Source organism: Seriola dumerili, unplaced genomic scaffold (genome assembly GCF_002260705.1).
Source record: "Seriola dumerili isolate Sdu_G_001 unplaced genomic scaffold, Sdu_1.0 BDQW01000454.1, whole genome shotgun sequence".
NCBI classification, from domain to species: Eukaryota; Metazoa; Chordata; class Actinopteri; order Carangiformes; family Carangidae; genus Seriola; species Seriola dumerili.
The window spans coordinates 256,026-282,939 of NW_019174709.1; the positions used below are offsets into that span (position 1 = coordinate 256,026).

At 41.2% G+C, this 26,914-nt stretch overlaps 1 protein-coding gene across 1 annotated transcript; it reads right to left on the bottom strand.

The window, feature by feature from the left end:
* Positions 1-459: 459 nt before the first annotated feature.
* On the bottom strand, positions 460-26,851 carry usp19 (ubiquitin specific peptidase 19). Its single transcript, XM_022762904.1, has 26 exons — positions 26,662-26,851; positions 25,098-25,470; positions 18,262-18,390; positions 17,819-17,955; positions 17,046-17,609; positions 15,317-15,701; positions 14,714-14,870; positions 14,552-14,623; positions 13,381-13,496; positions 11,916-12,154; positions 11,554-11,746; positions 10,628-10,761; positions 10,283-10,441; positions 10,065-10,175; positions 9,858-9,968; positions 9,615-9,716; positions 9,390-9,530; positions 9,166-9,284; positions 8,887-9,030; positions 7,960-8,351; positions 7,754-7,864; positions 7,326-7,542; positions 6,380-6,532; positions 6,067-6,233; positions 5,785-5,960; positions 460-1,735 (listed from the first exon to the last, which is right to left on the bottom strand). The coding sequence occupies exons 2-26, from the start codon at positions 25,303-25,305 to the stop codon at positions 1,595-1,597; spliced, it is 4,578 nt and encodes a 1,525-aa protein (XP_022618625.1). The 5' UTR covers positions 25,306-25,470; positions 26,662-26,851; the 3' UTR covers positions 460-1,594.
* Positions 26,852-26,914: the final 63 nt, after the last annotated feature.

Below are 26,914 nucleotides of genomic sequence, written 5' to 3' on the forward strand. Positions count from 1 at the left end.
TTTCTACTTCCTTATATCTGTTTATTTGTGCTTCACTTCCTGTTTCCCCAACAGACATTTTGACCCATCAGAACAAATGCAGGTGTAATTAATAACACTGACAGGTTCAAGTGCTCATTTCCTCTTTTCCTCAAACACATGCCGCGCTTAGAGTTTGATTGTTTTCACTAAAGAAAAAAACAAAAACAAAGGAAGTGTGAGGTACAGTTTGTACCTGCGACACAGTCCTGAAGCAGGAGCAGATCCCCCTGCTCATGCACCTGCAACAATACTTTTTGTTGTTGTGTCATAAGATGATTTGAGTGTTTATTTTTTTTCCCAATGCCACACTGATTCTTTAAAACATAACAGCCAATCACAGCCATCACAGCCCAAGCTGACATCTTCAAAGGAATGGTTTAGAAGGAATGAATCCAGGCCTTTGGGGCCAAAACAAAACAAAACTAAAAAGCACTAATGTCAGCAATACTCAAAATTGTTTTTATTTATATTAACCATTCATATGAATCCACAGCAGCATTCTTAATGATCCCCACTTTATATACGCAATCCATTACAAAGGAGGGAAGGGGTGAGACCGGACAACTCACGCAAAACAGAAATAATGAAATTTAGCAAAATTCCAGGTGGATGGGGAGGGACTTAACAGGGGCTCGGGTTACAGCCTGAATGAACATGCAGTCATGCACATTTCAGTTTATACTGAAGCCTTTGACAATTGCATCCACAGGATCGAATATCCAAACAAGTACAAAAAACAAACAAAACCCGCCAAAGCAACAGAAGCCAAATGAAGTTTACAAAGCAAAAACAAAAACACAAACAGTGTGTGCCCTCTGTATTTAAAAAAAGAAAAAGAAAAAAGAAATGTAGCAGGTCTTCACCCGTCTCACATTTGTTTTCTACAATTCTAATCCAAGTTACTGAATAACCTGCCACAGACAAATCAAACCAGGCAATACCTCAAAAAACAAAACAAAAGAAGTAAAAGATTTACGCACATGACAACAATCTTCACTCAAACTCCCCAAATTTACCCTAGTAATCCACCGTAGCTGTAGCCAGGGATTAAAAGGTCTGGTAAAGGTTAGCAGTGAGGTTTTTAGCTTGAAACCAGACCACAAGGTGCGTTGGTGCGTGGGAGCCTGGCAGGCACTCCACTGACTCTGTTAGGTGGTTGAGGATGAGCTCCTTTAGCAGCAGCTAACAGGAGCTATGAGATTATACAAGTGTGTTAGCGTCTGTGTATGTGTGTGTGTCCCTATATGCACTGAATGAATATAATTACATATACAGCTCGTTAAGTCTTTATCAATGGGTAAGTATATTAATGTGAGTATATCAATGATGTGTGTCTAGTTAGTACTGAGTACACATCTAAATGTGCATCTGAAGGTCTGTCACAAGTGAGTGCTGTCCAGTCCTCAGAGACCACCTCCAGATCTTCTAGCACTGCACGGTTACTGTAACGACGGCTTCAGGCGCCTGTGTAATAAATGAGCACTGATGTGTCTGCAGCCGAGGAGCAGTTTCCACCCGGGAACCTCCCTGGATCACCAGCTCTGATCTGCATTCTCTTCAGTCCTCGTCGCGACTAGTCCACCTCCTCCATGTTGCTGTAGGACGGCGCCGTGCACTCTCCGGAGTGGGCAAAGAGGTCAGAGGGCACCTCCGGGGTCAGCGACGGTGGTCCTTCAGGATCCAGGTCTGTCCCGAATAGTGACTGGCTAGAGGCCTGTAAAATAAACCAGTGTGAAGAATAAATCATGCTGGTTTAGTACACTGGGAGATTTCAGCTGTGTGAGGAGAAAGTGGTGAGGATGTTACATGACTTCAAAAACATACATGAGGACTATAAACACATGGAGATTTTATTTCCAAAAGGAGTACAATGCTCATATATGTATGTGTGTGTGTGTGTGTGTGTGTGTATATATATATATATACACACACACACACACACACACACACACATATTAGAAAGCAGCATTTATATGGAGGTATCTAGATACATTATTGCAGAGAAATTATCAAGGCTATAATTTTAAATACAGTACTTGCAATGATTTTTTATCAACAGTTCAATGATTTAAAGTATATTACAGTCTTTACATTATTTCCTCACAAAATATAAGTCATGATTATTCTTGCCAATGAACATTTTATAGCAGACTACACACATTTATCCTTCAGTCAGGCCCATTTCAATCCAGTCGACATCAAAAGAAAAAAAAAAGAAAAGAAAACAGCAGCAGCATTTAGGTGATTTAAAAACAGCAAAGCTTGTCCTAAAATTAAATCCTCTTCACTGCTGCTTATATACTGGGTATAAACAGCTTTCATACTGTCAAGTTCATCACCAAAGCAGTGTTGATCTGAGCACAAGCTTTACCTAATAAAGTTTTAAAACTACATGGACTTCAGTCTTGCATATATCTGAGTTAAGTATACACAGTCTGATGGTGCTATACCGAACAATTAAGGCAAACATAGGTCCTCTACACTGCCATGATACCAGAAGATTTCCCTGAGACCCAAATACACACCACCCACAATGACTGCAGAGTAAAGACATCAGCTATGGACAGTTTGGAGTCTAAAATATGGGGGGAAAAAAAAGGTTTTTTAGGTGGTTATGTCATAAATAAGAAACATATTTTGAGGTTTTCAAATGAAAACAAAAGCAGTAAATAACAATGATGCACTGCAGTGTTGCAAGAAAACAATATTCACATATTTTGTTATTTAACTGCACTGGTTGCACTTTGACTCCGCAACTGTCCATAATAAACCTCTGAAGCGTCCCACTCAAAACAAAGCAACACAATTAAAAACATCACATTCACAACTGGACGGTAATTCCCAGTTTGTGCATCATCAGTCACTTTCTCGTCTTATTTTTTTGTAGCGTGTTCTTACTACAATTCATCCTGAGAACTCAATCCTCACCTGCCTATGGCTTAAAAAAGTTCCATAAAAAGCAACTAAAAACAGATTGTGACAGAGTTTTCAATAAAAACCAAAACACAAATGTTATAGGAAAAAAAAAGACCATTTAAAACACAAACAGCTCATTTTAAGGCCTAAAAAAATGAATGTTATTCATGTAAGGGACATGGAAAAGGCAACAGCAAATAGGTCACACACAAAAATAGGTACACTTTGCTTCATGATACGGAACATTTAAAATGAATCACTGCCTCCTCTCAGACATATTCCATTCATCTCTCTTGCATTCGTTCTGCAGGAAGTTGCCGTCTTGTAGTGCAATTAAAACTAAAGGTCTTTAACATATGTTGCTCTAGAGCGACTTCATTTCTGCACTGGAATCATTTTCTCATAATTAATAATTACTGTACAACTATAAAGCTTCTTTGACAGAAACAATCTTAAATTAAACAACTACATATTAGCATTTTTGTTAGCTTTCAACCACACCTCACAGTCTTCCTGGTCCTTGAGTGACGATTTAATTGTTGTTAAAAGACAATGATGAACTTTTCCACACAACTACATCTTCCATGTGTATGTGGGTGTAGATGATTAAGGCTGATCATGTGAGAACTACTGTTAAAAATATGTTTCTAAAAACTACACCCTTGTTAAAAAGTACACATGCACTGGAAGCAAGAGTCAAAACAATGCATAGAGGCAATGTTGTGAATAGTTAACACTCAACATACCAGTTCTGTGTGCCGACAGAACCACTACTGCAGCTTTAACTGTAAGGTATTCTTATGATGACGGGGCATTGTTTGCCGTCACTTCGTCTACATGTTTCCTTAGCGTCTTTTATTGTGTGAAATAGTGCCAAAGGTATTTAAAGGGTTGAGCCATGTCCAGTTATAAATACATGTCAAGTGTTGCAGTGTTGGATAGAATGGAAAACCATTTTACTAGCTGAAGACTGATGTGATGTGAAAGTATTAAACTTCCTACTCTCCAGTTTATATCTAACCTCTCCTTGTTTGAACAACCTCACATTCATTTCTGCTTGAAAGCCCCGAGCCAAAGCAAGTCCCCACCCAGCCGGTGCTCAGGTCCAGTTGGCTTTGTAAAGAAGAGGGTAGACCAAATTGACGAGCAGGGCCAAAACCGCCGTCAGCGTACCCAGAACAAAGTATCGCACGCAGTCGTCGTCGGGATAGTCCGACATCCTCTGCCCGCGGTGCCGTCGCACCGGCCCTTCAGTTCTGTCTTCGTCTTCCTCATCCCTGTTCCTCTGCGTTTGTCGCCTCCACAGCGCAGAGCGGAACAGTCCGCGGGGGCCTTCGTCAAGCCCCTCCTCTTCCTCCTCCAGTTCCCGCCATATTAGAGAGGCCTGCGATTGGCGGAAACCGGTGTCAGCTTCTGGGAAAAGGCGTGGTCTAACACATGCTATGATTATAATAAGAGACATTCAGCTGATCTATCTCACAGTCAATCAAATGTGTTGATTAAAGGAACCTGACGTTCTCTGTTGATAGTCTAAGGACGACATCAGACAATGTGAGACGCTCTCAGAAGTCAGATGGACACGTGTGGAGGAAATTCACATTATTTAGTAAAAACACAGTTAAGTAAATCAAAAAATACAAGAAAATCTTAACTGTGCTCTTCAAACACTTTCTCCAAGTCCAAAAAGTTAAGGTATATGGTTCAGTGTCGAGTGCTGACTTAAAGACAATCATTACAACACAGATACAGAAGTGAATCCGTTTCTAAAGTCATAAAAATGAACCATTCATCGTTTTACCACAAAGGATCACATACAGTCTCATTCCATCATCAGCATCACAAGGTTGCTTCCACAACCTCTGTAATAAAAGCTAAGTGTAAAAACACAATGCATCATCAAGAGTGAGAGAAATCATGCTCTGCATTTGTAGTAGTGCACACCACTGAAGCTGCTGAAAAACTAAATGTCACGAGATGCTAATGCTGCCAGACAGCTGAGCTTTGTTGAGCTGAGATTAAGAGACCATCTCTGTGACGGATCTATCCATCATGAAGCCACTGGGCTGGAGTTATTAAGCATCACAGAGCGGGAGCTCTTATCAAGACTAATTGAAAAGAGGCACTTTTTTCTCAGAGGCACTTATCACACTGGCTTTTCTAGCGCCTGCCAAACACGGCTAATTCCTAAACAGTGGGGGACAAACTTATCAATTTGCTCCAGTTCAATGAAAGGAGGATTTGTATTCAAGTTGTATTCAAATATACATGTTTTTGCAGCTCACAATACCTGGTGAAGAAGCTGTGATCATTTCTCAAAGTAGCAGACACAATCTGAGTGTGGATTATGTAGAATAAACATGTGATACCATCAAGGATGAATCTGCAGATTCTCCTGTTTTAAGTGAATTTTCAGTGGTCACACTCATTGAATTAACTGTCATGAGATATTTTCCCAAAACCCCTTTTACACCTTTTATTTAATCATAGACTACACTGTGCCCTTATACACCAGCATGCTGCTGCTTTCATTAACCTGTTAAATTCGGGTTCTGAAAAAACGTTCAGAAATGTTGTGTGAAGAACAAGATGTGTGTGTGAGTGTGTGTGTGTGTGTGTGTGTGTGTGTGTGTGTGTGTGTGTGTGTGTGTGTGTGTGTGTGTGTGTCTCTGATCTTGAAGATTAAACTGAATCAGCTGTTCTCTTTAAGGTAAAACGTTAGTGTAAGATGTGAGTTAGCCAAGTGATATTACAACTTTGGATAAAACCTAAACCTCAGCTGCTGTACTTCAATGTGAAAAGCCCTTTTACAGACTGGGACTCTGTCTCTTGTGGTTGTGGCGCCCTCACCTGGCTGGCAGTAGCTCCTGCTGCAGTAGGTGACTCGGCTCCCATAGGCCTGAGGAAGCGCGGTGGCCTCTCCACGGGGGAGTTTCGTCGCCGGTAGAACAGGACATAGGCGTAGCGCGTCACCACCTGACTCTCTTCCACCATTGTCACGGTGCTGTCATCAAACAGACGCCAGCCTGCAGGAAAGGGAGGATGGGTAGAGGAGAAGGAAGAGAGGTTAGCAACAGGGCAGCAGAAAAGGGAGGCTGGAGCGCTTGTGAAAACCATCGACTGCACACTCACCAACATCACTGCGCTGGCTGTTCTTGTCACTTGGCAGGCGAGCGTAGGCCGTGTAGTGGCCTCCTATCATTCCACCATAGTGGTTGATGACGGCATACAAGTCATAGATAGGAGGCTGCTGCATCTCATCCTTCTGGCCAATACAGAACTTGCTCAGATCCAGATTCCTACAAGACAAGAACAACAAGTGAACGCAGTGATCAAAGCACTGCACGAGCCTTTAAATCACCAAAAACATTCTATGAAACAAGTGGTTTGGTGTAAAAAAAACGTGGACGAGTTGATATGTAAAGTGACTTTTTAGTGCGTTTACCTGACGGGGAAGTCAACCATGTCGTTGATCTTATCCCTCCAGATGAAGCTCCTGAAGGAGAAGCGTTTGAGCTGGATGATCAGAACATTGGGCAGACGCCACAGCAGCAGCTGCTTGGAGGCCTCACGGTGCTGCTGGCACTTTGGACAGTACCTTAAAGTATAGAGTATTGTTGATATAGGCCATTGTCATACATTGTTCTGCTCCGCAGTGAAAAAGAAAGACCAAGAACACCACACTTAGGTAATAAAATGTTGAAATGTGTCACAGGGTCAAGCCCATCGCTGAATAGAGCTTAAACAGTAGGTCAGTTTGCCCATGTCTGGATGCCTGAGCAGGCTCTGGGGCAGACCTACTCCTGAATCTGAATCTGTGACAAATCTGGTTTCAATTACTTATTCTGCACCTTAGTTTCTTTGACTCATAGTGCTGCTTTTCTGCAATACTCTTAAAAACCTAGAAGTCAAAAATGTTTGATTTATTATATAGTCTAAAAACTGCTAAATCAATATGGGTATATTCATCTTCTACAATCTAGGATAAAATGATGTTATGTGCAGAATGACATTTTACTCTCACTCTCAATACTGAGAGTAATTTATTCCTTCGCTGTCTTTAAAAAGGCCATAACCTTATAGGAAAAGTTTTATTTGCTGCAGTGTTGTTTTGTTTGTTGAGAGAGTTTCACAGTGCCCACCTGACTCACTGTACTGACTCTCTGCAGTTTGATTTCTATTCTTTTCAGTCACTTCAGTCACTATCAAAACTGATAAAAATTCTTCTGTTTAGCTTCTCCAATGTAAGAATCTGCTGCCTCTCTGCCTCATTTTATGTCCTTGTAAGTATATTTAGGCTTTGGACTGTTGGTATTTAACATTTAATGGCCCAGTACAAATGCTACTGGTCTTATTTTTAAATGATCTATTCACAAAATAAAGATTCCTACCATGCTTCCTCTGGTGCCAGCACCTCTGGCTTGGTGAAGAGGTTGAGGCACTGCTCCAGGGTGAAGTGTCCCGCTCTGGCTGTCTCACTCAACGAGCCGGGGTCCTCCTCATACTCCAGCTCCTTGGAGCTCACCAGGACGTACTCCTTCAGGCGCTCGTTGTTTTTCCAAACCATCTCCAGGGTCACGTCTTCAGGGAGGTCCGCAAGCAAGTCCTCTACAAAAGGGTTTGGTGGGGAGGGAGAAAAATAAAGCTTGTGTGTTGGACTTTTTCATTTCAACAGCGGACACAAGAAAAAAGCTTATAGTCTAATATCACTTTTTGGACAGTCTTTAACAGTCTCAACAAAAGACTTGAACATCAACATGTGAAAGTAGAATGACTAGGATCCATTAAATATCAGAACTGAAGAGAGGTGTGGTCATACCTTTCTCATCCAGCCTCTGCTCCTTGTTGTTAGAGTCCAGCAGAGAGACATAGAACTGACTGGCATGACCTGATGCGGATTCGCTTGGATGCTGGTACCCTGTTACTGCAGCTGCAAAACGTGTCAACGAGAAATAAGGTGATGCAAGAGGTAAAAAAAAAAAGAAAGAACAAAAACACTGAAGCATCCGCATGTTGTGTTATCACCTTCTGGCCGCACTGCCTTCTCACAGGACGTCTCTTTTTCAGCATGAGGGTCCAGAGAGCAGCAGGACGTTGTGGAGATTGGCTCAGTGAATCCTGAGTCTGTAGTCCGCATGGTGGAGAGGGAGGTCTGGGAGGAGGACAGGGACTCTGACTCCGCAGAGTGGATGGCTGAGGCCTGAGCATACTCTGCCTGGGATTCAGGCAACAGAGACTGGCTCTCCAGCTCCAGATCACCTGCTCCTACAGCACTGCTACCACCCATGGCCTCATCCCCAGACCCAACACCCTCAGGTGAGCCGGCTGGCATTGGGGGGAGGTCTGCCCGACACTGAGACGCTTCAGGCGACGTCCTGCCTGACTGGAAAGGAGGCTGGAACACGTTGACAGAAAACCTGCACAGAGAGAAAGAAGAACTAAGTGATTCCTCATAATGACCTTAAACCAAAATTAAAGTAAAGCAAACTTGTTTAAGCCCTTTGAATATATTCTAGTAGAAACACTAGATGTGAAAATACAAAATGCAATGTATTTTCTCTAAATATTCACATGATTTTCCCTCCACTATCTGGGTCTCAGATGGAAATTAACAAGCAGCTCCTTGTAACCTGCTCTGCCCATGTGGTAAAAAACAGGGCAGTTTGAGTGAAACTGGGTTTATACTTTTCCTAATCTTTCAAAACAGCTGAAAGGACAAACAATCAAGTGTGTGCTTCTGCGTCTCTGTGCAAATACAGTAGGTCCAACCTAGTAACACCTGTTATTATTATTTTACATGCCTCAAGCAATTATTCAGACATGAGACCAACATGTGAAACTGCCATCACATTCATGTAACAAGGTGCATAAGCTGTTGTAACAATTACGTGTCTGTCATTTAACATCTGATATGACGAAGAACACTCAAGGACTGTAAGTGCGACCGTGTACCTGGAGAAACCCTCTAGTAGCTGAGTGAGGCGGGTATAGGAGAGTCGAGACTCCGGCACGCTGACCAGGAAGGGCAGACCCACGTTCTCCATGTTGGGTCGACACAGACTCTTATGATTGGGCCAGTGGGTCCTTTGACATACTCTGAGAGGAGATGAAAAAGAGTTAACGTCTTCATAGAATAGTTCATGGACTTAATTTAAGAACAAAATGACGTATGCCTTGGTGTACATTGGAAAAACACTGTGCCAGGCTGAGACATTTTGGAGGAGAACTCACTGATTGCAGTAGCCCACACGATAGCAGCGAGTGCACCGCTTCAGCTTGTCTTCCTCAGACACTGGAGGCTTCAGGCAGGCGGCACACTTTGAGATGGGGATGTTTGGGACCTGGAGTTTCTGGAGGGCAAACAGAGGGCAAAGAAAGACCGATCAATATCTGCACACACTGATCTATTTTAACAGGCTCTAGAAAACGTATAATCAGGAATTGGCTTTTATTACCTGCTGCACTCTGAGCACTATCACCCTCTCTTTGGCCAGGTCTTTGGAGAGCACCTCAAAGCAGAACAACATGTCCGAGGAGGACACCGTGTCCAGGGAATGGGACGGCAGGAACATGCGCTGGAAGCGGTTCTTCCCCACCTGAGAGGAGGGAAGTCCAATTATCAGTTCGATCTTAGAAATTTGTATCAGGGTGGGAAATCCTGATTATTTTAGATATCTCACCTCTGCAAGTCTCAGATTCTCTGGTTTGACCCTCACACTCCTGGAGATGGATTCAAGGACTTCAGCAGTGCTGGAGTTCTCCTTGCTCACACTGACCAAAAACTAGAGACACACAAACACAAAAAGGTACATTAAAGCCTGGATCACATGTAAGACATTTTTACGTTTCCTCTAAACAAAACAACATCTTTGAATTGTCAGTAGTATGACTGCAAGAATTAGAAACTTGTTATTTGTTCTTACCTTGATGGGTTTTTTATGAGGTTCCTTAGCGAAGTAGAAAACTGAGAGCACCTTTTGTTTCTGGGGCAGTGGGACTGGCAGGTAGAGGAAAGGGTCAAAGGTGATAGACACCTGAAGAGAAAGACAGAAGTAAAGGTGAAAGGAAGTAGGTTACTCATCACTATAATAAGGCAAAAGCATTTACTGTGGAAACTTATTGTGTTTTACCTTGGAGCATGTTGGACAAACGAGCTTGGATTTGAACTGGCCTTGGAAGAGGTCCACTATAAAGGAGTCGTTTCTCATCTTGTGCCTCTGCCATGCTTCCTCTGCAACCACCTGCAACAACAGACGAATCACATCATCAGGCCTTGATGAGACTGTAGGAAGAATGGTGGTTGTCATTTCAGTACAAAAAAAAAAACACAGGTGACAAAAACACTTACCTCATCCAGGCGTCCGTCAGAGTCAACCGTCTCTGTGTACGGTTTATTCTGGATGCGGTTCAAGTCCTCATGTAGCCCGTCCAGCAAGAAAGCCATGAACTCCTGAGCATCATGCTGGGCGTAACCTGTAAACTGACTGGCTTTACTGGCCACAATTGCCTGCAAGGTTACAAACAACACAAAGGAATGACAACACTGATCATGCTGCACTTGCTACATTCAAAGTTGCAGTCAAAGACAAATGTAACTCTTTCAAAGTAAAACACGTCTTAGCTGGTACAGACAGGGAGAAATATTTTTGCACATTTTTCATATAGAGAAAACGTCAGGGTGCTGCTTGTGTACCTTGAGTTTTGAGGGTTGGAAGGCGTGGTGAGTTCCTTTCCAAAGGGCCCTGAGCAGCACTGCAAAGCCGATGGCCAACCTGCCTCCTGTTCCCAGTGGATTATTGCAGTTGATTTCTGCCTCGAATGCTCGATCTGCAGGGGCACAGAAAATAGAGGCATGAGTCACTAGGCGCTTAGACATTAAGGGACAAACAGTGACTCACCATTATATTTAAACTTAACGTGACTTCCTGTGGGTATATATATATAGAATGGAGTGACAAAAAAGACAAAACTTTTCATTTGTTTTTAAAACATGTGAGATGTTCAGGCCACAGCATGTCTTATGGAAATGGCTCCTCTTGTGTTTGCTGTTGGTTATTCTTATAATGAATGTAAAAGAATCAATACAAACCATAACCCTTTGTATTTTATTTCATATTTAGTTTCCTCAGCTCATGTTTCATTTATACAGTAACAATTTTCTATCAAATCACCTTTGTTTTAGTCCAAAAACTAGGTGACCTAGATTTTGCTTCAATGTTTTAAATGCTTAAATAGCAGAAACTGTATCTGGCTTATGCAGATAAAAACTTACTGAGTCCTCATTAAATTTGCCCCTGGGGGCCCCTTAGCACCATTATTGTCTGCATATCAGTAGTCCCTCAGCTACAAGCAGAGGAAGCCAACACGACCACAATTAATGTGGCGACAATTATCACAACAATATCTAGTATCTATCTGTGTATCAAAGCACAAATAAAAACACACTGTTATATTTCTTAGCAATACAAGAAGGTGGTGTCGTTCACAGCAGGATGGAAGATAAAATAAATGATGTGTTTGGTCAACAAGAGCTAATTTATTTTATCAGAGTGCCAATAAAATATACGAGTTTTTTTTATTTATTAAGGGCTAAGCAAAGTAGTGTAATACATAATTTACCATGGAAATAATCCCTGAGTTCTCTGGTGTTGGACAGGGATTGGATAACACTGTTCATGAAGCAGGTGTTGCCAAGGTTAACCAATCCTGTAAAACCAGGCAGGCACACCTTCTTCTCCTCCTCCTCCTCATGGCGCTCATTGCTGGCAGGAGGTGCATGGGTCATGGGCTGCACCATGCAGGTAGGCTTAGGCTAGGACAGGAAATATATGTATGCACACCGATTAATAATACCCAACAATAATACTAAGTTGACAAACTAGTAAGACCAAATAAGCCAGTAAACAAATCAAAAATGTGTTCCTTAGTCTTGTCTCGTCATCAACTCTACAGTTTCTATGATTATGTATTTTGTCACTCACTGCGGTAACTGTGGTCTCTGGCTTGGTAATAGCAACATGCTCAGAGACGGTGCGAGGAGCTACAGTATCCAGACCACCATCCTCCACTCTGGATGAAGCCTTAGGGGCCTTGGGTTTCTCCTCCCCGACTCTTGGTGGCTCCTCCTTGGCTGGGAGGCTGTGCTGGCTGCTGCCTGGTTGGCTCTTATCCATGCAGGCAGGGCTGGAGGGCACAGCGACCTTGGCGCCACCCACTGCACCTTAAACAAAGGAGAATGGAGCTTGTGGTTAGAAGATGAAGGTCAAACCAACAGGACATGAACAGTAATAATGAGCTTAGACTTGCAAAATCAGTATGTTCTTTTAAATCGCTTCTAAAAACAGATTTCTTTCACAAAGCTTTTAAATAATGTCTTTTAAATATTTCAGATATTTTTACATTTCTTACTTGTGTTTTTATTTTTTTTTGTTTTTACTTATTATCTTGAGTAATTTGTCTGCATGTGTTTGCTTGTTATTTTATGCTTGTGAAGCACTTTGTAATCTCTGATTTTGCTAAGTGCTACATAAATTTAACTTTATTATTATTATTGTTGTTATTATAATAACCTGTCACATATCACATATAACATATGACTTTGAAATAAATTAGGAATCATTAGGTCAGACATATTTGAACTCTTATTACTCTTTAGTCAATTAATCAATTAACAAGTGCTGACAGATGAAACCTCAAGTCTTGGTAATGCTTTATTTTAAGGATTTGTTACTTACAAATAATTCCCTTGGAAGTTTCCTGTATAGAAATCATTGTCATCATAGTCATTTTGTACTAATTATGGGGAAAACAGAAATTTCCTTGAATGCCAAGCTCCCTTTAAACACAAGTAAATATTCATTCAGTATTTGTTTATTTCTGGAATCTTCATTCTGAATTATAAGGCTGCTTGAACGCATTTTATACACGTTTAGAACATCTGTGTGTATCAAGTGAATACTGTCATTGTGGACCTGTAAAATAAACGGAGACATTTTCTCTATTCCCACGCTGAACCGCTTCCTGGCTCTCAGGGGCCACACAGTCTGCAGCCCACATGAGTCTGGCGGATCAGACTGGTACCGAGATCTACTTACTGACTAAGTTACAGAGTTCAAATTCCTGTCATTGAGAGCCACCTGCAAAGCACACACATAGTAAACATACACACAGGCGGACGGATCTGCTGTCTACATTTATATCAGACTAGCTCTTCACATGTTAGAGTGTTCTTCCTGAAGCTTTAAGTGCATTGTTTAAGTTTAAAAAATATGGTTTTAATGGTGTTTACCTTGAGGTGTAAATGGTGTATGTTGATTTTCAGATTACAATGTTTACATATGTTCGGGATCGACTAAGACTATCAGAAGAGTGTTATCATTCCACCACATACGACACATTAGAAACTCTATCCGCACAGTGTTGACCAGTAGAAGCCTGGCTGCAGACCTTGTGTGGCAGGGGCCTCCAGACCCCCCCAGCGCTGGCTGTGTCTCTTCTTCAGGGTGATGTCCAGGCGGGATGGGGTGAAGGAGTAGCTGCACTGCTCAGGCTGGATCAGGTTCCTGAAGCACAGGAGGGAGAAAAGAAGACAGGTCAGATAAAAAGACAAAGGGCAGTGAGGTGACGCCAACTCTCACCACCTATCAGCTATCAGTGTTTCACCCATTACAATATGAGGTTTCATACTGATTATTTTAAAACAGTTATTGTTTTAAGGAGATTTAAAACATTTAAATTGTCATTCAAAGGACGTCAATAAACTTGATTAACTCATATGATGGGATGGATCAGATTAGACTTTGTGGTGATTAGAATTTGAAAAGCCACCAACGTTTAAAGGACCGGTGTGAAGGATATAGTGGCATTTGGTGCTGAGGTGCATCCTAATACATATACTACTATTATATACTAATATTAAAATTCAAACAGCCCCCTCTAAACACAGTGCTTGGTTCGTCTGTTCTGGGCTACTGTAGAAACGTGGCGTTCCAACATGGCAGGCACCATGGAAAGGACCCGCTCCCTGTGTAGATATGAAGGGCTCATTCTAAGCTAATGAAAACGCAATGACTCGTAGTTTCAGGTGATTATACACTAATGAAAACATAATGATGAATATTATACTCAATTTCTGCCAATATATCCCCCTAAATCCTACACACTGATCCTTTAAATCAACGGCTTCCATGAGTATTTCATTAGCATTAAACAGGATAAATTTCTCAAAATAATCTTTATCACATTTGGGTCAAGTAAACAATAAATTAAGTAAGTAATAAAAGTTAAAAAAAAACAAAAAACAAAACAAAAACAATAATACATAGATAAAAGTCTGATTTGACCTGGGGTCACAGTTTACTATCAGTACATGTCAGGTACTCCCTTATCTATTTCATGTGTTTGACCTGACCTAGATTTGGACAAATAACTGCTCCAATTTGCTGATGATACTGGCTCGGTTTCTTAGAAAAAAAATCAATTCAGCAAACTTGTACAGTTCATACAAACAACTACACAGGAAAACATGCAATCTCTGCTGCTTAAATACTGAGTTTTTACATTTGAAAATCTTTTTTTGACAAAACAGATGACCGGCTACAGTGACCGCAACAGTTACCTGAGTTTGACTTGCCACTTGAAGACTGTGTTTGGTCCACAGTCTGAATGAAGCCGCAGAAAGTTAGCATCACTGTAGAAAGACGACACAGAAACATCTCCATCATTCACTGGGATAACTGGGATAACTGCTCTTTATTTGTAGCATATGCACATTGACTACCTTGTCTGGAAGATGAGGGTGAAGTCCTGTTCCCTGAAGATGACCCTGGCTGTGTCCCTGCAGATCCCCTTCATGTAAACATTAACCACCATGAGGTCTGTGCCCTTTTCATACGAATCGTTCTTCACAAACTGTAGGTTCACCATCGGCTCTGGGGCTGTGGGGAGTTAGGGATAGTTATACATCAGCAAACTCATATTTCATTGATGAATAAGTCAGTGTTCACAAACTATATGGACACTATACACTTTGTTATTGCTGCACCTATCAGCACACACTGTATATACATTGATATTTTCAGAAAATAAACCCTATAGAAAGTGGAAAACACAGATGTAAATTTGTATGGATTGTGATCTATAGTAAAAGATGAAGCTTCTTGGATTAAAATCAGGGTCGAAGGTTTGGAAGGTGTTTAATTGTGTTTATTCGGATGTAGCCATTGTTTTTCTGCCGTCTATTGAAAGGTATGTGAAGGTATTCGCACGCACGCACACCTCGCCAGCAGTTGGTTTAAATCCCCACAATGACAATTTTAACACAAACGCTTGTATGATAAACCAACATCAAAGGCTTTCTGTATTTTCAAAACCTTCAACACACCTTCCTGTTGTTTAATTTCCAGAGAGGGCTCCTCCTTGGACTGGTCCCGCTTCTCCTCTCCGTCACAGCTGCCCTGCCTCTGGGCTACATCGGGTGCCAGGCCTTGTTTGGCAACCATGCCAACAGTTGGTGCTGGTACCGTCTCTTTTGATCCAAGCTGCTGGCAGATCAGAGTATCCTGCTCCGATTCCTGCTCAACAGGCTTTTTCTCTGGCTCTGAGTCTGTTCTGTCTCCTGGTCTTGCAGGATAAGCGGAGTCCACTTCACTGTTGAAGTCGACAGGTTTGAGGCAGTCACTGGTGCTGATGGGAGCTGCTGGTTGGCTTTCATTGCCGGGTGCTGTTGCTCCAGACCTGTCTGAAGACTGGGTTTGTTTCTCTGCCACCTGACCCAAAAGAAAGAAAAGAAATGTTATGTAAATCCTTCAGGAATTTTTAGGCACCACCTAAAGCCTTGATATTATCTCAACATCTAAGAGCAGTGGATTGTAAGGTTTCCATGACTCCTCTTCTCCCTCTCTTCACTGCAGTTATCAAGAAGAAAGTGGACAACTTGACTCCGAGGCCGTGCACGGTATCATAGCATTTTGATGCTAGATGTTGTGATGACACCTCATTACACTACACACAGCAGACAAAGCAGTCTCTTGTCTGGTTCACTCCTCTAAATCAGACAAGCTGTTGTGTGAACAAACTGCAAGACTGTCGTTAGTTGACAGTTCACAATAACGTTTAATCAAATCACAAGTCTCTTCTAAGCTGGAGGGAAACTTGAAAAGGGGAGGGACCACACAGGCCAGATGGTGTTATCGGCTGCCACCTTATGAAATCATAGTGCTGAATGATTTGAATTAATTATTTGGAATTATCCAATTATGATTTATTTCTATAAATTTAACTCCAGTCCTGTAGTTGTAGAAGGTGTAGTTTAAAACAAGGTTATACCAAACATAACCACAACAATTCCTATTGTTTCCACATGAACAGATAAAACAATGCAGGCGCTTATTGTTGAAGTTCTCCCACGGTTCAAACCAGTCAGTCTGAGAGAAGATGACTTGTAAGCAAGTTGAGCCCACACTTATTAAGATATTATAACATTACGGTATAATCTTAAATCATATGGCATTCAAAAGTGGAACTATATTTATTGATAGCAGCTATAATATTAATTTGTGACAGTCATAATTACAGTTACAATTTTAAACTGGTTATGGACAAGCATGATGTCAATTACATTATTTTATAACAGAATAAAATTAAACACAAATCACATCTGACAGTTTTAGAGCTGACATGATTAGCATTTTAATATACAATGAATAATTTAAGTCACTGTTTTACTCAAAAAGGCCGAAATGACTGACTCCAAACTCTCAAATGTGAATATTTACTAGTTTTCTTAGACTTCTGTGATAATAAACTGAATACCTTTAGATTTTGGAGTTAAACAATACACTCTGCACTCCAGCAGTTCTGGAAATGTTTCACATAATGATCTTTAATAAACCATAGTTGTTTTTTTCCCTTTGTTTTATAGAACAATATAATGAACTGTGTAAATGCAAATTCTACTACCATAGCTAATAATCAGAAACTAATATTAAGTGTTCATGTAAATGAAAAAACAAGAACTAAGCAAAATAATTTCAATAAATACATTTTAACAAGTTACATGAAAGAAACGTAGTTGGAGCTATAACCAACCACAAGGTGACGACTTGTCTCACCTGAGTTTTGTTGGTATGGCTGGCAGCAGCGACAGCAACTCCAGGTTTCGGTTCCTGACCGCTGCTTAGTCTGTCTGCTCTGTTGTTTCCATCCCTGCGTTGTGTCTGCGGGCTCCGACCAGCGGGCAGGTGTGTGTGTGGAGCTTTACTATTAGACTTGACAGAGTGTGTGTCCCTGTCAGCAGCTGATGTACCCTCCTTAGTGGTCTTGGGCGGCCGTACAATGGTGCGCTTGGCACTGGGTTCCTGAGGCTGCTGCTCGGCTTTTGTGACGGGAACAGGCTTGCTGGTGGTGGCTGAGCCTTCTCCAGCTCCGCCTTTCGCCCCTACAGAGTCCGTGGTGGCTTTGTCGCATGCTGGTTTGTTTTTCATACAGCGCTTGACACCCCGCTCAGCTTTGCCGCCTCCGCGTCTTGACTCGCTGTGTGCAGGTGAGGAGGGAGGCTGGGGATGAAGTTGTTTGGGTTTCTCTGAAGACTCCGATGCAACAGGCTTCATCTCTGGTTCCTTGTCATTTTTGGCCTCTGTGGGCGCTGCCGCTTTCTCCTTCTCCTTCTTGTTTGACTGAAACAGCACAGACAGAAGCAAAGCCATTTTTATCATTTAACCAAAGGCTGAAGATCCTGTTCACCGGCTGAATGCTACTTTTCATTGTGTCCCAACTAATATTACACATTTTCATGAAATAATAAAATATTATGAAAAATACAAGAGATAAAAACAAGACGCAAATATACTCATGTATGGAGAAAGAATCATCTTATGTGACTCACCTTAAGTGATGGCCAGATGTGAAAGGGAATCTTCTTGTGCATGATGATGTGCAGGAAGCCTCCCTTCTCCTTGTACTGGACTCTGCTACACGAAGCCTCAATTTCCTCCTGCAGCTGGCAGCTCCACTGCCGTCCATCTGAAAGATGAAATCATGCATACAGATGTTATTGGAAGCAAGACTGGACTCATACACTTAACATATATGGTTAAAAGACAAGCTATACAAGTCAGACAAAGATATGTTTCAGTTAAAACATATGTGGGTGACATGCAATCTCTTAAGATAGGTTTAAAGTTCAACAAGGCCTAAACCCGAATGCACAACTGTGCCTGTTCTTCTTTTCTGATTTCATGTTAATAACATTCAACAGACTTCTTTATATTTATGCTTCACAGTTTTATTTTCTGTGTTTTGTTCCATGCTTACATTACTATGACTTACCTGGGAAGCAAACATGGCAGTGTGTATCCGTGAAGGTTGTGCTTATGTCCTCTATCCTCTGCACCCCCTCCCCACAGCGCAGCCTGACAGTCACTTCATTGACATTCTGCTTCCAGTCCACAAATACATCTGAAAAACCCAAAGGAACCAACAGTCACATTGATGTAAAACCAGAGCAGGAACTTGGAAAAAAAAAATGCACTTTGCACCATGATTATTGGAGTACATTCATTTTTCATTAGAATACATATTAGTCACAGGCCACTGCCCGAGCTACATGGACACTGCAGAAACATTTTGAAGTGAATCCCATCTGGTAAAAATTCAATCAGAGAGTAAAAACAATGCAGAGTACAACAGACAAAGAACAGTTTTTCAGTAAGACCAATGGCGAACATACTGTACCTCTGCTACCCTGAGAGAACACACATGCACACACACTGCAATGCACCTGCTCACATAGGCCATACCATTGCACTCATGTGCTCAACTGGGTCAGCACAGAGCACTCAGACACAGAGTGAAGCAGACAGTACAGTCAACTCAGCAATCACAGACGGGACATCTAAAATTAGTGTGCCACACAAACTGTATTCCAAGTAAACAAATGCATGAAAGCAAATGATTGACTTACTGACTCAGAAAACATACCACCAAACCATACACACACTTTAAGGGTACGATCAAGAGCAGAAACTCTGACAGAAAGAACAAAACAAACGTACCATTGTTCATAGTGACCTCAAAGTTGTGGCGACAATTCAAACTAAAAAATCATCCCAAAAAAAGAAGCAGAAGGAGCAACAGACGCCCTGCTGGCGTATGGATCCTACACACACACACACACACACACTTGTGTTTCCAGTCAGTCTTCAACGACGACGACAGCCCTTAACTTTCCCACTGTCACTCCTTAACTCTCTCACCCTCCCTCTCTCTCTCTCTAACTTAATCGCTCTAAAAAGGTCACAAGCAACACCCAATCCCTTCCAGCTGGTAGCAGTGGTATTCCCAGTGGAGCCACGCCACAGTGTACTCTCCTGACTGGGTACAACATGATCATGATATGAAAACAATAAAATATACAGTCGATTCACATAATTATAGTCCATTGATGTCACAAGAAAAATTAACATATTGGACTCGCCATTTCTATCTGCACCTCAAGGTAAATATTAATAATGAAAGCATAATCGATAAAATTAAATCTCAATAAAATAGTATTAGTGGAGGGGCGTCGTGTAGCGCAGTGGGTTACGCAGGCGCCCCCATATATAGAGGCGACAGTCCTCGCTACAGCTGGCACCCCGTTCGACTCCCGCTTCGGACGGACCTTTCCTGCGTGTCATTCCGGCTCTCTCTGCCTCCCCATTTCCTGTCTCTCTGCTGTCCTGTCCATTAAAGGCACAAAAAGCCCAAAAAAATAACTTAAATAAATAAATAGTATTAGTGGTACTGTTTCATTTTTATTACCATAATTATTATTGCAATAACAGACAAAGTACACCTTATGTAACCATTTATGTTCAAGTTTAATTACAGACATATCCACCAATTGAATAGCTCTGCATTCAGAATATACCCAGTGTCTCAGATTTACTTTAATCATAGGTTTCCTGTGCTTCCTATGCTTTCATACAATTTTAAATAGTAGTTTTGTATGATATCTGTGGGAAGAGGACTGTCAGTCTGGGACTATTGTGGCTGGAGGATGTGTTTAGGCAAATGCCTGCTATACTGCCAAATAAAATGATTGCCTCATTAGAATAAGTGCAATAATTACACAGCATTTTAACACTATTAGTGTATTAGTGTATCATATTGGCTTGAGTCTTTATCTAGCCTTGTCTCTACACTTCAAATGTACCAAGACCTGTCAGATGCAACACACAGTATGTGGTTGAACGAAATCTAATAAGACAAATTCACTGTATTGACAATGACAACAATTTGACTCTCATCCCTTAAACCTTTCTAATACCTTTAAGAACAGCCGTGAATTTCCCCTAGGGGATATATAAAGTACCTATCTATCTATTTATCTGACAATAGCTGATCATGGACAAGAGTGCTTCTGATAGCAAAGTAAATGAACCACAGTTATGTGTACTAACGGGGTTTGACAGGTACTAAAGAAGGTGGTGTCGAGACAGAGAGAGTTGGGGCATTCTCATGACCTTGACAAACAAAGCTTCCCAGATTAGGATTCTCAGCCAGAATTACTGCACTTCAGGAGACAGCCAGCAACACAAATATTGTTACACAAATGGACTGTGTAGTGGGAAACCACACCAACATTCAAAACAGAACCATCTTGACAAAGATAGACACACCCAAACAAAGTAAAGTTCCAGCAAATTAAGGAGTATCCACTAACATTACATAGAACTGGTCAATCTAAACACAGCCCAGTTTTCTCATGTAAAGGTGTTCATTGCCTAAAAAGTTATCTACTCTAGGTTATTGTTTAAAATGCCCTCTAGTGATATTCAGCAAGACAGCATAGACAACAAAGACCAAATCCAGCAGGATGTTGTATCCACACAAGAATGCATGGATCCAGTGTCGAGTATCCACACTGGAGGTGCTCCTGGTTAATTATGAAGTGCCGTATCAGCTTCAACGCCCCTTGGCATTGATTCTCCATGTCTCTGGACTCTGCTGGAGGATGAACAGCATTCTTCCAAAAGATATTCCCTCATTTGGTGTTTTGATGCTGGTGGCGGAGAGCGCTGTGCAACACGTCAGTGACTGACTGTGAAGGCCACGGAATATGATTCACATCATTTTCATACTCAACAAACTATTGATCCATTGAATGTTGATCTTGGAAGAGACGACGACCATCAGGATAGAAATGTTTCATCAGAGGATAGAGTTGATCAGAACAACTTTGTGACTAAGGGGACCCAAACCATGCCAGCAAAATGCCCCCCCACAACATAACAGCCACTGGATCCCCGCACTGTAGGGGTCAAGCATTCAGGCTTGTACTGTCCTCTCGTGTGCGCCACACATGCCCTCGCCCACTTGTCGACAGTCTGGTGAAGGATGACTCATCTGACCATATCACTTTTTTCCACATCTCTGTAGACCAATGTCTCTGGTTTTTGCACCACTGAACTCTCAAATGTGCATTCATCTTTGTAGTGAGGGGTTTACGCACTGCAGCCCTACTATAATATCCCTCTCTGTGACTGTCGATGGATGGCTCTTTCTGAGTCTGATCACATCCCGTTTTTCCTTACATATCACACCGATGCACGAGCATCACGGTCCTCAAATAGACGCTGTCGACCACAATTTCCAAACCCATTTACTGACATCTTTCCGGTAGATCTAAATTCAAATGTCACGTCACTGTTATTGAAACACCAGGCAGTTGAGCCGTCTTTGTGACTGTAGCTACTGTCATCCGTATCCCAACAATGAACCCTCTTTCAGAGTCACTTAGATATTTTCCTGTCATCTTCATACAAAACCAACTGGGCCTTCAGCATCTTTGTATATGCCATAGAGCATGATTGGATGTTAAGAGCTTAATTGTAATTTTTCCTTTAACTTGTCACTTATCTGTATCATTAAAGCGTTACTTTGAGCTCTGATCTAAATATATTACTATAAATTTAAGTTGACACTTTGGAAAACACCAGTTCAAGAAATATAGGTTAGTTACATGAACTCACACATGCTCAAAATGTTACACAAGCTACACAGCTTATTTTCCACACACAGGTGTCAAGTGGCAAATTCCTCATTTTATAACAGAGTGGTGGGTCAGCCACAAATGAGGGCTGCTTTTACCCAGTGGGTCACTTTAATATAATGTTTAAATCTCTACGGTGTTAATACATTACAGCCTATTTAACAACACTCAGTGGCAACACATGCAAAAAGAAAAGAAAAACTGCTTTGCATTGTTTACTTGCATCTTTACTGACTTTGGATGGATGTGAGATGGTGTCGTTATGAACCAACAGGCTTTCAGGCCAAGGGCTTATAGGAAATGTGATATTTCTTACATGAGCACATCTGCCTCCAGGGATGAACCAGTGTCAGGCCTATCCATCACATGAAGCAACTCAATTATAGGTTTGAGTAATTTAGTCATTAGCAATGTTATCTCAATAATTTAATGATTTATGTGCAGGAAAAAATAAAGGCTGAGGAAGTTATGTTTTTCACCAACATGTATAAGTGAGCTGGTTTTCTTCCTTCTAGGCAACACAAGCAATAGTAACTGGTATGGACACCTAAAGCAAAGGGAAAGCATGTCTTTCTCAAGGATTTTGCAGAGCACTTTAATACCCTCAAATACTTAAAAGGTCAGGCAAGATAATATAATTTCTAGCTCCATCCCTAAAAACTCAGAGCAGGGTTTACTGAGCTCTACCACTAGAAGAAGACGTTGGAACCGAGAAATGTTGACATGTTCTTACTGTCAAATGTGTGTGGGAGTGTTTTTAAAACAAGAAAAAGATGTCCACCTCTGAATGGCAACCCTCCTCCTCCTCCTACAATAAAATGCACATTCAGCCACAAGCGCTTCAATAAAAGACATGAAACAGCAGAGAGGAAAGCTGTACTCACAGCCGCACATGAGCATGTAAAATTCAAAACAAAAACAAAAAAAAAAACCTTTAATGAGACACATCCCACAACTAAATGAAAAGTACAGTATGTACAAAGCAGCCAGCTCATACAAAAAAGCTTCCATGCAGCAAAGGAACAACAGTGGGACTAAATAACACAAGGCTGCATGTGTTTTTACTGCTGATCACAATGTTGATCTTTGCTATTTGTAGATCAGACCAACTCCTAAATAACTGAAGTGAAAGGTGTTAAATGTTTCAATGCCTCATGCAGAATAATTAATATCATAAATGTATGACAACAGAATGGATGAATGACAACAAAACTGTGGTCAGCACTTTATAGCTGCAGCACATCCATAACAGCAGTCTCTATCTAGATATATTTCTTTGATAATGATGCCAAATTATAAGCCTAGTATTTATACCCGGAGCAAGGTTTTTGCAATCTACACTTTATTCACACTAGACAAAGTAAAAGCAGAAAATCCTAACATTTGAGAAGCTGGAGCAAGGTAATGTTTGACATTTATCCTTTAAAAAACACTTCAATGATCAGAGTAGCTGCCAAATTATTTTTCGTCAATCTGCTAATCGATTAATCAACTAATAATTCAACTTCATCTGAATATACGGACACTGTAAGTTGGAAGGGTAGACAACATCTAACATCTGTCAGAGCTGACATCTAAACTGTCAAATGAAACTGTGTTTTCTGTTTGAGTTCCGCTGCTATGGGATTCCCTACCCGAGGAACTTAGCAAACTCAGCAGCCTCTTTTAAATCTCTCCTGAAAACTTACTTTTACCAGAAGGCAGTAAACCTGTTGCTCATCTATTTTTGCTTGTTTTTATTACACATTATGTTTTATCAGGTCCTATGTTCTATGTTTTCTATCCATGTGTCTGTTGTTTTTGTTTAGTTTTTTAAATCTTATTCTGTAACGGACTTTGTAACTATGTTTTGAAAAGTGCTGTACCAATAAAGTTATTATTATTGTATATTTATATTATTATTATTATCATCATTATTATTATTATTATTATTATTATTATTAGCTACAGCAGCCACCAGATATGTCAATGTGTCAGTTTTCATATTCATGACTGACATGTTTTTGCTTTGAGTACAACAGGAGAGAGAATATATTCCACCTATGCATGACAATTAAAAAATAAAGAAATAAACAGTGTACCTATATGATGTATACACAAACCTAATGCGACAATGCTTTGCGTACTATGCAAATATGGCATGGTATATTACATCAGTGAATCTCGTTACTCTGCAAGTAGCTAACAAATACTAGCAGTTGTTGTTAAACAACCAAAGTGTGTTGTTTATAAAGGACTTCTATGGAGATTTCCTGTAAACAAACAAAAGTTGTTTATATTCAGTCTCACAAAAACACACTGTGTGTTCTTGTGGTCTAATAAACATGTTCTACCCATTTCTTTTCCTCATAAACACTTATATAGGTGATTTTGTAAACGGTGCTTTGTTTAAATCTATGTTTGCTTTGTCAATCAGTAATCAGCATCCTGCTGCCAGTGTCAGCATCATGACACTGGTGACAGGATGTGAATCGCCTCACCTGCAGGTTTGTGCGTGGAAATTTTGACCACTTTGTATCATGCACATGTACAAAGACACAAAGGCACACACAATATATCCTCCTGTTGTTATTTTTACACTAATCTGTTAACTGAACGCTGGTAACAATAACATACGAAGAAAAAGACTGCACATTTATATGCACTGATGTAAATAATGCACAATTGTAAAAGGTTAAAAAATCAGCTTCTACATTTTTTTTTATGTGGAAGGACATGCTTTCATTATGTTTGTGAGACCTCAAGGATATGCACTGTACAATATTGTGAGAATCACTGAATGTAAACATATCTTTGTTTACAAGAAACCTTCACTGGACACCTGTAACATAATGATGGGATTCATGGTAGTTCCTGGACATTTCAGATACCTCTAAGTGAACAACAAAATACACTCAGCTTCTCAGTTACAGGTGTGCTGCAATTGTCAAATAGGTCTATACACTGCAATTTAACTGAAATGAACTTCTATATTTGCATAATGTACATTTAGTTTGGAAGATACTACAATACTGTATGTATACTGCAGTGTGGTTATAATGTGTTATTCCAATTTAATTTTTTTAATAATATTTTAACCTGACACATGATCTGCAAATGAATCAATAGCAACTGTTTTATTAGTCCTTACCTTTCTTGACTTCTGCAATGACCCCATCTGCTGAAGCAGCAGCTGCTGCTGCCCTCTTGGCCTCTCTGCTCTCCTGATTGGCCCTGTCCTTCTGCTTCTTCTTACTGGTACTGGAGGACAGGTCTGAGCTGCTGTCCCTCCCGCTGCCTCCTCTCTGCTGAGCCCCACCGCGACGGCCCACTGTCTCGCTACCACCGCTGCTGGCCATCTTCAGGCACTTGGCACTAACAGGCCGCCCGTCGCCGGAATCACTACCGCTGCTGGGGTCTGGATCTGAGGTGTGCCTCTTCCTGCCTGGCCCGGCTATCTTGGCGATGATACTGGTCTGAACTCTCCCAGAACAGAATCAGGAAGGCTAGTAAGGGATGGGGACCTAAGGCAGAAGGCAGAGAGACACTTAATAATCATGACCAGAAACTGATGGTAATCTACATGATTGCTTGGCATCAGTATGCGCGCTGTGTTCAGGGTCAAACAGTGTAATGTGAAACAACCCAGGTAAACATAATAGTGTTTGCAATGTTTGCATCATACAAACGCAAGCGCACGCGCACACACACGCGCACACACACACACACAGGAAAGGAGTGTAGTTCACTGCTTTTAAACTATTTATTTTTTATTTTAGGTTATAAATAACAAGGCCAAACAATACTTGGACATTGTCTTACAGGAAGAAGCATATGGCTGTACATAACGTTAGCCGAACGAAACCGACGTTGAGCCTTGCCTCGTTTCCTTAGCATAGCAACAACGAGTTGCTAGCTTGGACAGTCAAATGACAAACAAAGGACAACAGCTAAATCAGCCATTTTATTCGGCGTTTAACACAGCACATCTACTAAAAACTCGGGTGGTGTTCATTAAGCTAGTAAGCAAGCTTAACAATGCAGCTTCCCGTGCCCGGAGTTGTTAGCTTGGTAACGGGCAAGTTAGCCAGCCGACTGCAGGAGGTTCGTTTATTTTAAGACACACGTGTTGGAGGCTGTCATGTGCCTGTCATTATGAACTATACGCTCCTCCAGTTTATACTGCCAAGATGACGTTATTTTCCGAAGATTATGTTTTGTCAACCCAATTTACTGGAATAAGCAAATAACCTTTACTCAGTAACATTAGCACGTTACTTTAATGTACCCGGTACACACATTGGGCAGCGTGGGACAACACAATTCGTGGACAGTGGTTCGGGGGTTTACTTAATATTATATACTGTAGCTAATTCAACCGTACTGGCTACACTGACTGAAATTATCCAGCCATAATAATACCTCATACTGTCAAATAGCATTATAAGGCTACAGTTAATCAGAAGGACCACTAACACCTTAACTCCTACCCGTGTATTCCAGCAGAGCGCAAGACAAGTCAAACAATCCAACGCTCCTACAGTCTTCGAACATCTAATGTCATTAGCCACACATAGGCTAACGCTAGCTAACAAGAACGGGTTGATATGGTTACCTATTTTACGCAAACACCACAACATGACATCTCCTGACACCAGCCGCCCGTCTGAGATTAAAAGGCCCAATGGATACTGACACAAAAACGGGAGACTTACGGGGCTTCAATATGATGGGAATTCCGTTCCTGACACACAATGGCCGGCGACTCCTTCTGCTACTACCGGCTGCTAAGCTCCTTCACGGCCGTGGGCCGCTGTGCTCCTGCCCGCACTCGAAACCCCGTAGTCCACGGTGTTTCTGGAATATTCTTTCCTTTATCCGGGACCCATTTCTGGAAACTTAACGCTACTTATTTCCGAAATTCAAACAAAAGACAACAGTAAAAAAAAAAAACTGTTCAGTTTGTTG